This window comes from Micrasema longulum, unplaced genomic scaffold (genome assembly GCF_059751315.1).
Source record: "Micrasema longulum isolate JH-2025_06_02 unplaced genomic scaffold, ASM5975131v1 h1tg001883l, whole genome shotgun sequence".
Lineage (NCBI taxonomy): Eukaryota > Metazoa > Arthropoda > Insecta > Trichoptera > Brachycentridae > Micrasema > Micrasema longulum.
Window position 1 is genome coordinate 25,043 of NW_028279057.1, and position 13,020 is coordinate 38,062.

The 13,020-nt window shown below is 36.8% G+C and overlaps 1 protein-coding gene across 1 annotated transcript in view; it reads left to right on the forward strand.

Annotated features, from left to right (window-relative positions):
* LOC148273660 (uncharacterized) overlaps window positions 1-13,020 on the forward strand; it is a gene marked incomplete at both ends in the record, with an annotated part of 56,795 nt that overhangs the window by 22,132 nt on the left and 21,643 nt on the right. Inside the window, 8 exons of the mRNA XM_088238394.1 lie at window positions 35-145; window positions 1,199-1,320; window positions 2,817-2,930; window positions 4,242-4,356; window positions 6,210-6,601; window positions 8,057-8,321; window positions 8,960-9,059; window positions 11,591-11,723. Of these exons, the coding sequence (XP_088094520.1) occupies window positions 35-145; window positions 1,199-1,320; window positions 2,817-2,930; window positions 4,242-4,356; window positions 6,210-6,601; window positions 8,057-8,321; window positions 8,960-9,059; window positions 11,591-11,723 (1,352 nt within the window). The remainder of the gene's footprint in view (window positions 1-34; window positions 146-1,198; window positions 1,321-2,816; window positions 2,931-4,241; window positions 4,357-6,209; window positions 6,602-8,056; window positions 8,322-8,959; window positions 9,060-11,590; window positions 11,724-13,020) is intronic.

Below are 13,020 nucleotides of genomic sequence, written 5' to 3' on the forward strand. Positions count from 1 at the left end.
GTTAGCAGACGGTGAATGATCCCTCTGTTTCCAGGTTACCGGGAGCCGGTGGTGCATCCCGCGAAGCCGGCGGAGGCCCCCCCCACCCCCACGGTGTACGCACGCCCCGCCGACACGGACCACCATCACCAGCACGTATGCACAGGTGCTGGTTTACCGCTCTCTCCGCAAACTAGAAAGGAATTCGTGTTACTCTTTAAAATCGCCATACTGATTAAACCATTTCCGCCCCGGGGTTGATATTCCAAACACTCGCGGCACGAGCAAACAGTTTTTACACGAGAAAAACTGTTTGTGCCGCGAGAGTTATTCGGAATAGCACCCAGGGATGGTATTCTGGATCTTCTCTACCCCTAGAGAGTGATTAATTTGAAGATATTTTTTTTTATTTGATTCATATAATGGCCACACTGATTATTTAACGTCAAACAAATAAGTACACATGCAACTATAGTCCTTAAAATAGCTTGATTAGAATAACATTTGTCAGAAAAAGTGACGACATAACTTTGTAGTAACGTCTAAGGAGTTATTTATATTGACACACAAAAAATCATTAGTATCTGGCGTGTTAATTTATTTTTTTAATACAATGCTTGACATATAAATCAACATAAATACATAAAATCAGCTTTAAAACTAAAATAAACCTAATTATTAACGACGTTCTTACAAGGTTACATCATTTTGCAAAAACGTTAGGACACATCGATCAATGCAAATGAGGAACTTCAGCCCTACGGGAAATTGGATACAAAAAATGTTTTCTTACGCGGGGTAAAAATTAGAGCATTAAATTGTACGCCAAAGTTTCTTGAAAATGTACAGAAAAAATAATAAAAATATTTTGATAAAAACGCACTACTTTAAATGACGTCACTGGTTCATGTGAATCAACCTATGATCTAAGAGCTATGGAAGATTTCCGGTCTGCTTGTCGCTTCTGGACCAATAGGAAGAACTGAATGAGAATAAGCGGAAATGAACCTCTGACGTCACACGCGGAGTTATTTCAGAAATACAAAACTTTAAAATATCGTAGCGCCGATAATACGATATGTAAAAATTAAAAAAAAAAATTTTTGACTTAGTTTAACAGTCTATTAACAAATAAAAAATTTGAAAAAAACCACTAAACTTCCTCATTGATCGAATAAAAATCATCTTTTTTTCACTGACAAACTTGTATCGGTTGCAGTCAACCACGGCACGGACAGTTGCGCCGGCGGCGCCGAGGCCACTCGCTGCAGCCAGCACCCGGCCTCGCCGCGTCCCGACCAACCGTGCAACTGTTGCTACTGCACGGTGTTCGGCCACGCGGTAAGCCCAACCTTGCACATTTTTCTTTTCCACAAAAATGTTCGTTTGGGGTTCACTCGAGGCGGGATACGGAGGCTAATGTATTGCCCTCGTGTGAACGACCTTCATCCAGGATTCTAGTTTCATTTCACCTACAGAACATGAACACTTGACAAACTTACTACTATGCTCTATTTTTTGTAAATTTATTGATATCATTTTAACTTTGCTGGAATTCCACTCGTCCATGCGCTTTGTAGCTGCACGATGATTGGTTATCTAGCTTCCATATATCAACTTTAAAATACCTAAATTTTGTAAATGGGGTCTAGAATTCCAATCTTCTATGCGCTTAGTAGCTGCAAGACGTGTTGTAATCTTACTCCTTTTTATTATTCGTATTTTTTTTTTTTTTTTAGTATCATTAATACACTAAATTTATTTGTCAATTTGTAAAATGTGTAAATGGGGGCTAAATCTAACTGTCTATTTATTTATTTATTTCATATATACGGCCTAAGCCAATAACAACAGTTACACGAAGAAACATAAATGATAATTTATTTATTTGTTTATTTATTTATTTATTTATTTATTTATTTATTTATTAACGGACATTGTCCATGTATACAATTTATAAGGTTTAAATATTACAATAAAAGAGTAGTTTAAAACATTTAAAGAAAAAAGAAAGAAGCATTGACAAACATAAGGGACATCGTGACAAGATCTGGACTATTTATTTAGTGCTCGTTTAAATCCTTGGAAACTTAAACCAAAAAAGTCCAGATCCTGTCTTGAGTTAACAATACGACAAAGGCGGGTCATTGGAGAATTTAGGCCATAGTTTGTTCTATGCTGATCGATGAACAGTACTTCATTGTTTCTCAATCTACGAGTCGGAATATTGAATTTTACTTGTCCCAGTAATGATGGAACATCGATTATACCATTTAGTATGCCGAACATATCTATGGAGTCAATATTAGTTCTACGTTTTTGTAGACTAGAAATATTTAACATCGACTCTATTTCAGCATAAGAATAATTATCTCTCTCTAGTCTAAGCATCCACGCTATTTTTCGAAGCAAGCGATGTTGGACTGATTCAATGTGATTTATGCGATTGACATAGAATGGAGAGCAGCCCACTATTCTAGGAGGCATATTCTAGAAGAGGGCGAACAGTCGAGCAATAAAGAGTTTTGATTGTACGGACATGAGTAAAATCAGAGGATATTCTGTTAATGAAGCCAAGTAATTTCAGTGATTTATTTACTGTATTATCTATATGCTCGTTGTATAATAACATAAAAGAAACATAAAAATTAGTAGTTAAAAACAAAGTTGTTTTATTTATTTTTTTATAATATTTTATATTTTGTAATCAAAGGAGATAGGATTTTTCACTCGATAAAAATACATTATTTTACATTTTTAAATATTTAATTCTACGTAGCTAGCTTTGCACCACATATTTAAAGAATCGATATGGATATGACTTTATTTGATTTCAGCCGCCGGTCACGACGCCTGTATCTAGGAATTTTAATGAGACCAGAGAACGGTTACGGCTGATATTAAACCGCAAGAAGCAACGATGTCGTCCGGCCGGCTCGCAGTCCTCACAGGTGAAGAAGACTTATTTCTTGGGCAGTATCGATTCATTTAGATTGTGCTTCGAATTTCACTAGCCCGGGGCCTCGATTATGAACGCCATCTTCATCTGTACAGATCGAGACGGTACACTTAACTTCTATACTAGCTGTATCTTCCTCGGTATGTTCTACCTACTTGTCACCTCGACATCGTGTGATTGAAACAAACCAATGAATGACCGTAAAAATGAGTCCGCGTTCCTTAATTCAATATCATTTGAAATAGTTTTTATTTTAAATAGGCTTCTGTGATAAAAAGTGCCCACTTCAAAGTAATTATATATTGCAATAAATCCCAATTCAAGCAAAAAATGCTCGCTTGAACATGATTTTTAAAAGACTTTTGACAATTGCCAAGACGGTATGTTTAACGATCGTCTGTATTTATCTACCGAGGGATGCAAATTATGCCGTCTCAGAGGTCGCGTGGTCTTACGCATGCGCTGCAATTACACGGAGTTTCCAAACTTCACCGATAGTGGCGCTTTACTAACTGTCAAAATTTTATCCCACCTCGATGTCATTTTAAAGAGGACTTATTTCACTTTTGTATTTTAAATAGTCCTTTAAGAAAAAAGTGCCAACCTCAAAACGATTAAAATTTTAAATAAATCGTAAAATAAAAAATTGCTCGGTTGAACAAAATTTTTGTCACTTTTAATGCGTAGATAAACGTATCGAGGGGCTCTAGACCCGCCGGTACAAACCGATGTACTTACATCAAAACTTGATGGTGGGGGGATCGGTAGTGTATCTCAGTAGTCAGTCGAGAGACTTTTATCTTCAGCTATAACGTCACACTGAAGCTATGTCATTTCAGTGCGTAGATATGTGTACAGTGACGTTCGCTTCCCCTTGTTTCATATCGACGCAACTACCCGAAACTTGAAGGTGGGGGCCGGTAGTGTGTCTTCGTAATTGCTTAAGAGTATTTATCTTCAACTTTACCGTCAAGCTGAAGGTATGACATCTTTATCTTCCCATCATAATTTTGGCCCAGATGTTGGACACAGAATAAAATGCCAACTATAAGGGTCCAAGAACGCAGCCCTGTGGAATCCCAGTAGTGACCTTAAACCAGTCTGAGACAACACTGGTAATTCTAGTCCGGCAGAAATAAGAAGATCTTTATTATTACTATTAATGGACAAGTGTATTAGGTAAATGATTCCAGTCTGCTGGAGAAGAAGTTTGTCCCCGGGTTGAGTTGATAAATCTCTCGCAGGAGGCAGTCAAAGTGACCATTGAAGATATTGTAATTATAAGCTATTTCTCTGTTACCAGGGTGACTCCGAGACTTCAGACGGGTCCAAGGTCGGCACCAAGGACAAGTCTGAGGAGCTGTCTCCTGCGGCCACTCCATCTGGCCAGCCGACCGCCGTACAGAGTTTTAGATCAGGTCAGTGGTAAAATCTTCGTTTATTGATCAGATGCTCTCAAGGTTATTTCTATTGCAGCCGAGCAATTTATTCTTAAAAGTGAGAAGTCAAAGACAAGAGGACTCTGGTACAGCATGGATCCAGCTCGAAGGACCATTGTGTTAAGGTTCATATTGTAGCTGTGTACAGTTATTACGACGTTGTTCCTTGTCCGATCTCACTCTGGCGACTGTTGTTCTTATCAGCTGTCTCCTGGTACCTGAATAAAATTTTTTGTAATTTAAAAAAAAAAATTACATAAAAAAATTAAATAAATACAATGAATAAAAAAATAAATAAAATACAATTAATAATTGTTTTTTTAAAAGATAAAGTAAGTAAATTAAACAAATAAAATTAATTAAACAAATCAAATAAGGAAACTAAAATAAATCCAACAACAATGTTTGATTATGTCCAAATGCTTGCAGACTGGCTGGATTTCCTCCCTAGGGAGTTGTTCATATTTAAATTTATTTCAACAGAGAGGGAAAACATTTTTAAGAAGGGAATATGGAAAATTGTTTTCAGGCGTTGCCTAGTAGGTGATTTGGTTCAGCCGAATGAATCTCACCCGCGTGATAAAGGTTTCAGCTCTTTTACTTCACAAAAGTCAACGGATGGAACAGTTGAAAAAATGTGGATGTTCAAACATGGGCAGAACGGTGAATGTTACACAGTGTGTAAAGTGGCCACTTAAACCAGCCAATGACAGGTCATAAGCCCTGTAAATGCCTAGACTTCCATATTCGCTCCTCAAAAATGTTTTCCCTCTCTGTTGAAATAAAATAAAATATAAATAATAAGTAAATACAATTAATAAAAAAATAAAGTAAAAACTTTTTTCCAAATTATAAATTTAGTTAGTAAAATAAATTAAACAATATAAACAAGTAAAGATAATAAAATAAATCAAATATATTAAACAATTTAAATAATTAACATATTACAACAGAGATGAAGAACATTTAAGAGAAGGTAATATAGAAGTCCAGTCAGCTACAGGGCTTATGACCTGTCAATGGCTGGTTTAAGTGGCCACTTTACACACTGTAACATTCACCATTCTCCCTATATTTGAACATCTATATTCCTTCAATTCTTTCATCTGTTGATGTTTGTGAAGTTAATGAGCTGAAACCTTTACTTATGCGGGTGAGATTCATCTAATTGAATTATTTCACCTACATACTAGACTAGGCAACGCCTGAAAATGTTATTTTTTCAATTTCTATACTTCTTCATGGACCAGGTGGATTTATCAACAAGGTTTCAGCTCTTTAACTTCACAAACATCAACAGATGAAAGAATTGAAGGAATATAGATGTTTAAATATGGGCAGAATGGTGAATGTTACAGTTACAGCCCTGTAGATGCCTGGACTTCTATATTACCTTCTCTTAAATGTTCTTCGTCTCTGTTGTAATATGTTTATATAAACAGCTCCCCAAGGAGTTGAATCCAGTCCTTGTCTACAAAAATTTGGACAAACTCAAAATTTTGTCAATTTAAATAAGTAAAGATAATAAAATAAAAAAAATATTAAATTAAAATTGTAGTCAATTAGATAAATTGAATTAATAAATAAAATAAATACTATTACCAAAAAAATATGTATGAAAAGATTTAAATAAATTAAGTAAATTCAATAAATAAAAAAAATTAAACAAACTAAATAAATAAAGTGAGTTAAATAAATAAAATAAAACAATTAAATATATATATATATATTGATTTAGTTAATAGTTACTTCTGATGTTGGGTTATCAGAATGCCTGTAACTAGTTGTGTTTTTTTATTTATTTTTCTCATATTCATTTCCTCTCCTTGCAGAAATAGTTCCCGTCGTAAGTGCCAAGCCTATTCCCTCCAATCCGCCCAGAGTCATCAGCAAGCCACAACCCGCCCCGGAAATGAAGCCGACGGCCAAGGTCAAGCCGCAAGAGCCGCCCAAGGCCAAACCGCAGGAGACGGCCAAGGTCAAGCCGCAAGAAATAGCCAAGGCCAAGCCGCAGGAAATAGCCAAGGCCAAGCCGCAGGAGGTGGCCAGAGCCAGGCCGCAGGAGGCGGCTAAGGCCAGGTCGCAGGAGACGGTCAAGAGCCTCAAGGACGCGGCCAACGACAAGATCAAGAGGGCGGAACTGGCCGCGGAGGAGCAGAACTCCAAGAACTCGAAAAAGTTCAAACTGGTCGCCTGCAACGAGTCTCGGGGTATCCAAACTGAGGTATAAAAAATACTTGCGCTGATTTTATTTTATTAATATTTACGGCAAAATTGCCTCGTACAAAACTTTGTCCAAATTTTTGTAGACAAGGACTGGATTCAACTCCCTGGGGAGCTGTTTATATTAACATATTACAACAGAGATGAAGAACATTTAAGAGAAGGTAATATAGAAGTTCAGGCATCTACAGGGCTTACGACCTGTCAATGGCCGGTTTAAGTGGCCACTTTACACACTGTAACATTCACCATTCTGCCCATATTTGAACATCTTTATTCCTTCGATTCTTCCATATGTTGACGTTTGTTAAGTTAAAGAGCTAAAACCTTTTTTGCTGTGGGTGAGATTCACATGATTGAAGTATTTCACCCCCATACTAGGCAACGCCTGAAAATATTTTTCAATTTCTATGCTTCTTCTTAGACCAGGTGGATTTATCAACAATGTTTTGTGTTTGTACAAATTTTTTTAGACAAGGTGTGTTTCTTCGTCTCTGTTGTATTATGTTAATATCAACAGCTCCCTAGGGGGTTGAATCCAGTCTTTGTCTACAAAAATTTGGACAAACTCAAAACATTGTCATTGAAAATGGACTCCATTGTCATTGTAAGTGGCCACTTTACCCACTGTGTAACATTCACCATTCTGCCCATATTTAAACATCTATATTCCTTCAATTCTTTCATCTGTTTATGTTTAAATCCACCTGGTCCATGAAGAAGTATAGAAATCGAAAAAATAACATTTTCAGGCGTTGCCTAGTATGCAGGTGAAATAATTACATTAGATGAATCTCACCCGCATAAATAAAGGTTTCAGCTCTTTAACTTCACAAACACGGCTTACTCACATGGATAACACTATTTATTTTTATAAGAAAACTGGCGTGTAATACAAAGATATTTTATTACACATTCAATAAAATCTAACTTACTTCAAATTTATATCCAACACGTGTTTTATAGAAGACTAATTTTATGTGAGGAAGCACTGCAGTTGAGTTTCGGACAAGGAGAGAAGGACGGGCCTTGAACTTCGCGCCTTTTATAGCCTTTGTTCTTGTCGCCCTCTTCTTCCGGCTGGGTATCGAACCGCAGGCTGGTAACTTAATGAGCTGCGTTCGCTTGTGTGGTTTCGCTCCTCGGTAGGTCCTTGAGGATTGTCTATGACGGAGGCGCCAGAATACTACACTACTCAAATATGCACTGTTTCATGTAGCGGCTTAGTTACCATTCACCATCTTTGAGAAAGTTCGATAGGTGTGATCTATAACAACAATATCGTACACGAAATATATATATAAATGTTCATCCTCGCCATATATACCTGTTTTACCATATCGTCATCCATTCGTTCCACATGACCGAACCATCTCTCGTTTCGGTCGGTCACTACATATCGATCGACCCTCGCGCACATCATGTTAAAATCAAAATGAAATAAACAACATTTCAGAAGGCGGGCCAGCAAGTGACGCAGCAACAGCAGCACCAGCAACAACAGCAGCAGCAACAGCAGCAACAGCAGCAGCAACAACAGCAGCAGCAGCAGCAGCAGCAGCAACAGCAGCAGCAGCAGCAACAGCAGCAACAGCAGCAACAACAGCAGCAGCAACAGCAGCAGCAACAGCAGCAGCAACAGCAGCAATCCAAGCCCGTGTCCCAGGTCAGGAAGCCAGCCGCGGTGCAAACGCAGACTGAGATCAACGCCAGATCGAGACGTATGTACAAACAAACATCCCAAACTTAATAAGGAAAACATTCGCTCACATCACCTAAGATTTGTTCCTCGAGGTTTATAAAACATGTTTGAACATTTCCTCAACTCTTCCATCTGTTGACTTTTGTGAAGTAAAAGAGCTGAAACCTTTATCACGTGGGTGAGATTCATCCGGCTGAACCAAATCACCTACTAGGCGACGCCTGGAAACAATTTAGTATTATAATTCAAGTAATTCAACAATGTTTGATTATGTCCAAATGCTTGCAGACTGGCTGGATTTCCTCCCTAGGGAGTTGTTCGTATTTAAATTTATTTCAACAGAGAGGGAAAAAGTTTTCGAGAAGGGAATATGGAAGTCTAGGCATTTACAGAGCTTATGACATGTCATTGGCTGGTTTAAGTCTATTTATTCAATTCGTAGAGATATTACAAAATAACAACAGTTGAAACGTTAAAAAGAGGAAAAGACGCATTGACAAACATAAGGCACATCGAGACATAATCTGGACCTTTTTTGTATTAAGAAATTAATTTTAATAACAGATAATTTAATAGATTTGGACGTATTTAAAACATTGTTCTAAGTATTAATAATATGCAGTATTCCCCGGCTCACGCTGTATCTCTTCTCCGCAGCCGGACCCAACTCGGAGTGGCAGACCATGACCGCCTCCACAACGGCCACCAGCAGCCGGGACTCTTCCATCTTCAACTCCACGTCTTCCGTCTGCTCGGGGTAATTATTCAAATACATCGGACTCTTGTTTACGCCGAGTAATGGTTGATGAATTCAGGATATCGTAAAATAACCTTTCATTATTGCTCCATGTAACTTTGGCACGTGGTTTTCATAACTTAACATTTATTATTATTATTATGGATAACTTATATAGCGCCATTTTCGTAACAAAATACCTCAAGGGCGCTTTACATAGTGATTCTTTTAAATTTGTAATTTAATTAAAATAATTTATTTTGTTGTCACATGCTACGGATTTATTCAAATGATTTAGAGAACAAGTGGGTTTTTAGTTTTTTCCGAAACATCACTTCACTTTCACAGCCTCGCACCTCCGCTGGGAGAGCATTCCATGCCATAGGGCCTGCGACCGCAAACGCCCGTTCACTAAATTTAGTGCGCTGTTTGCGTAGAGGTATAATAACTTTTCCTCTCGCCGTAGAAGTAGCTGATCTAAGCGTTAGACGCCTGTCAGCTAGTTCATCTGGAATGCAGAGTTCCCTTAGATATTCCGGAGCAGAGTTGCGCAGTGACTTATACATAAGCCGACAGAGTTGGTATTCGACCCCCTGTGGAAAACGTAGCCAGTGTAGTTCCCGAAGTAGTGGAGTGATATGACTGAATCCGAAAATAAGTCTTGCTGCAGCATTCAATACAGATTGTAGGCGATTCGTTTTGTTCATTGGTTAGTCAAAATTGTATTTCTCATTTAGGAAATTTCAGTCGGCCCAAAAGACCTTCGTAGAGAAATGACGGCGATAGCCTCTGAAACTGAAGTAATGATTTGGTAGGAGAAAATTGGTAAAGGCAACCCATCCTAACAAGGATGACTTGTGCCATTTAGTGTGCTTAAATGTTTTAAACAGTACAAATACAGTAAAACCTCGATTTTACATTTTCCCATTTTTTCCATACATTCTCATTCACCCAATTAACGTTTTTCAAGTTTTCCAAAACCCCGGCTTTACGTCGAAATTTTTTCAAAACTCATTAGATCTGTCGAAAGACACCAAGCCGCGCGTCGCCGCGTTTGCCCAAAATGGTGAATAGAAAAAATGTGTAAATCGTTGTCTCGATCTAAATTCATAGTAGGTTCGGTGTAATTGACCATTTTGTTTAAGTGTCTTATTTTGACATTTTACTAAATTGTGACATGCGGTTGACGCATGTTTTGGAAGAATAAAGTATTTACATCAATAAATTACGACGCAGAAAGTTAAAAAATTTAAGTTTGTAAGTGAAAATTCTTGATGGAAGTTCATTGTAATTTATTATATAAATAAAACACGAGTGATACTTTAATCCACAAATTTGGAATATCCAGTGACCGGTTTCATCGCTTTCGCGACATCTTCGGGACTGGTATCTTTATTAAAAAGTTAAATGTATTTATACAGAACAGAGGTGAGGATACATAATTCAAAGTTATATGTAAGTAAATTAAATAAAGTTATTTTTATATTAAGGATCATTATCAACAAATTTTCTATGGGTTAACTAATGAATGGATATAATGCTATTTTAATGAGTTTAAGTATTTTATTTTATTTTTGGTGTCTCATCCTTCGTGATTGTGGTTTTGTAAATAATGATTTCTGAAAAACAAAGGGTAAAAAGTCATTATTTATTTATTTATTAATTTTACTATATATATTTATTTATTGTACAGCGCCCTTGAGGTGATTTTCACAAAAATGGCGCTATATAAATTATCCAAACATTATTATTATTATGATTAGTACAATAAATATATTTTTTATGTAATTTCATTATTTTTTTTCTCAGTTTTACACTTTTTTTGTTGCTCCCTGTAAAAACGCAAATCGGGGATTTTACTGTATATATTTTTTATTAATATCCCTACAGAGATGAGGTAGAATTTTTTCAAATTCAGGATTATGGATATTCGAGCGTTTACAGGGCTTATGACCTGTCATTGGCTGGGTTAAGTGGCCACTTTACGTATTTACAACATTCCCCATTCCGCTTATTAGCGAATATCGACACAGGTAACATTTTTTTGATTTTTGTTTATATGTTATTAAATGAGAAACCATTCACAAGCGTGTTGGAGCGCCATCTATGTATTGATATTGAAGTTAAGTATTTTTAATTAGCATATTACTTTATTTTATGTATTTAAGACTCTTCCGAGTTAAATTAAGTACTAGTAATCGCCTGCAGATGACTCTGCAATTTATTTATACTTATATTTTTGACCAGATCCTATTACACAACATTATTTTTTGGTATGTGTATTTTGTACAAATCTGGATTTCTCCCAAGGGGGAGTAGGTATATATTTTTTATTAATATCCCTACAGAGATGAGGTAGAATTTTTCAAATTCAGGATTATGGATATTCGAGCGTTTACAGGGCTTATGACCTGTCATTGGCTGGGTTAAGTGGCCACTTTACGTATTTACAACATTCCATCGTACTGTATCGCTAAAATAAATTACCATGTATCACTGCGGACAATCTCCGCTCGGAAGTTTATGGATTGATTGAAAATTTTACTCCGCAGGTGCTCGGGGTACCGGGTTCGCGTGGAGGACACGCGCGACCTCAACATGCTCGTGGAGTTCATCGAAGGACCCGGCCGCACGGTGGACAAGATCAAAAAGCAGGCCAAAAAGGCCAGACAAAAGGCTAAGAAGGTAAGGACGTCGCTGCCCGGAGAATTTCACCGGCATGGTCCTCGGGTCACTGCGACCTGCGTAGATATATTGTGACAAGTCTCTAAATTATCTCTCGAGAATAGAAACGAGTGCTTTCGTTTGCTAAATGTCTTTTTTCGACCCCAGGGCTATGATTACAAACGCTATCTTCATCGGTACATATTGCAGTGGCGAATATTGATTTTATTTACAGGTAAGCTATAAAAAAATATCATATATTTGTACCTACATAGAAGGTACATAATATAATGGAAGTAATATATACCATTAATTGATATTTTTCTGTGGTTCTGTGTGGTACAACAACTCTCATCCATGAAATCAACTCAAACGACTTAACTTTGTGATATATTATATTACATAGATATATTATCCATTACTTTAATACATGACTCATTAAAAAATAAATAAAAAATAGCACTATGAATTCAGTCGATATAAGGTATTCAATTTAAAATGTCAACTGGCCGAATTGTTCTAAAAATTAATAGTGCTAAAAACGGCCGCGTCGAGCGCCATATGTCCTGCAATATAACGCATGAAAGTAATTAAGGTCTTATGTTAAAAGTACCATCTCAAAGAAAAATAGCCCTTAAGAAATAATGTTTGAAGTACTGTTTTCCAAATCAAGAATCTTCAAGTAATTTGTGTAATCTGCAAGTTTAATCAAGCAGAAAAAACCCGCATTGGGGTTAAGACATTCTAATTACAGTAAACTTATTTGTATAAAAATATCCATGAAATCAACTCAAAGGACGTAACTTTGTGATATATTAGATTACATAGATATATTATTCATTACTTTCATACATGACTCATTAAAAAATAAATAAAAAATACCACTATGAATTCAGTCGATATTAGGTATTCAATGAAAATGTCAACTGGCCGAATTGTTCTGCCCACACATTCGCCCGAGAGATCGCATTTCGACAGCATTTAACCTACTTTCATCATCATTTTTCCAATTCCATACTTCGCTCCCATACATCAGGGTCGGGGCCAGGACTCCGTTGTGAACTGCTAATTTTGCCTCTTGCGACAAACATTTATTTGCCGGCTCTATAGATGTGTTTATACACTGCGGAACCTACATTTAGAGTTTACATATTACAACAGAGATGAAGAACATTTAAGAGAAGGTAATATAGAAGTCTAGTCATCTACAGGGCTTATGACCTGTCAATGGCTGGTTTAAGTGGCCACTTTACACACTGTGTAACATTCACCATTCTGCCCATATTTGAATGTCTATATTCCTTCAATTCTTTCACCT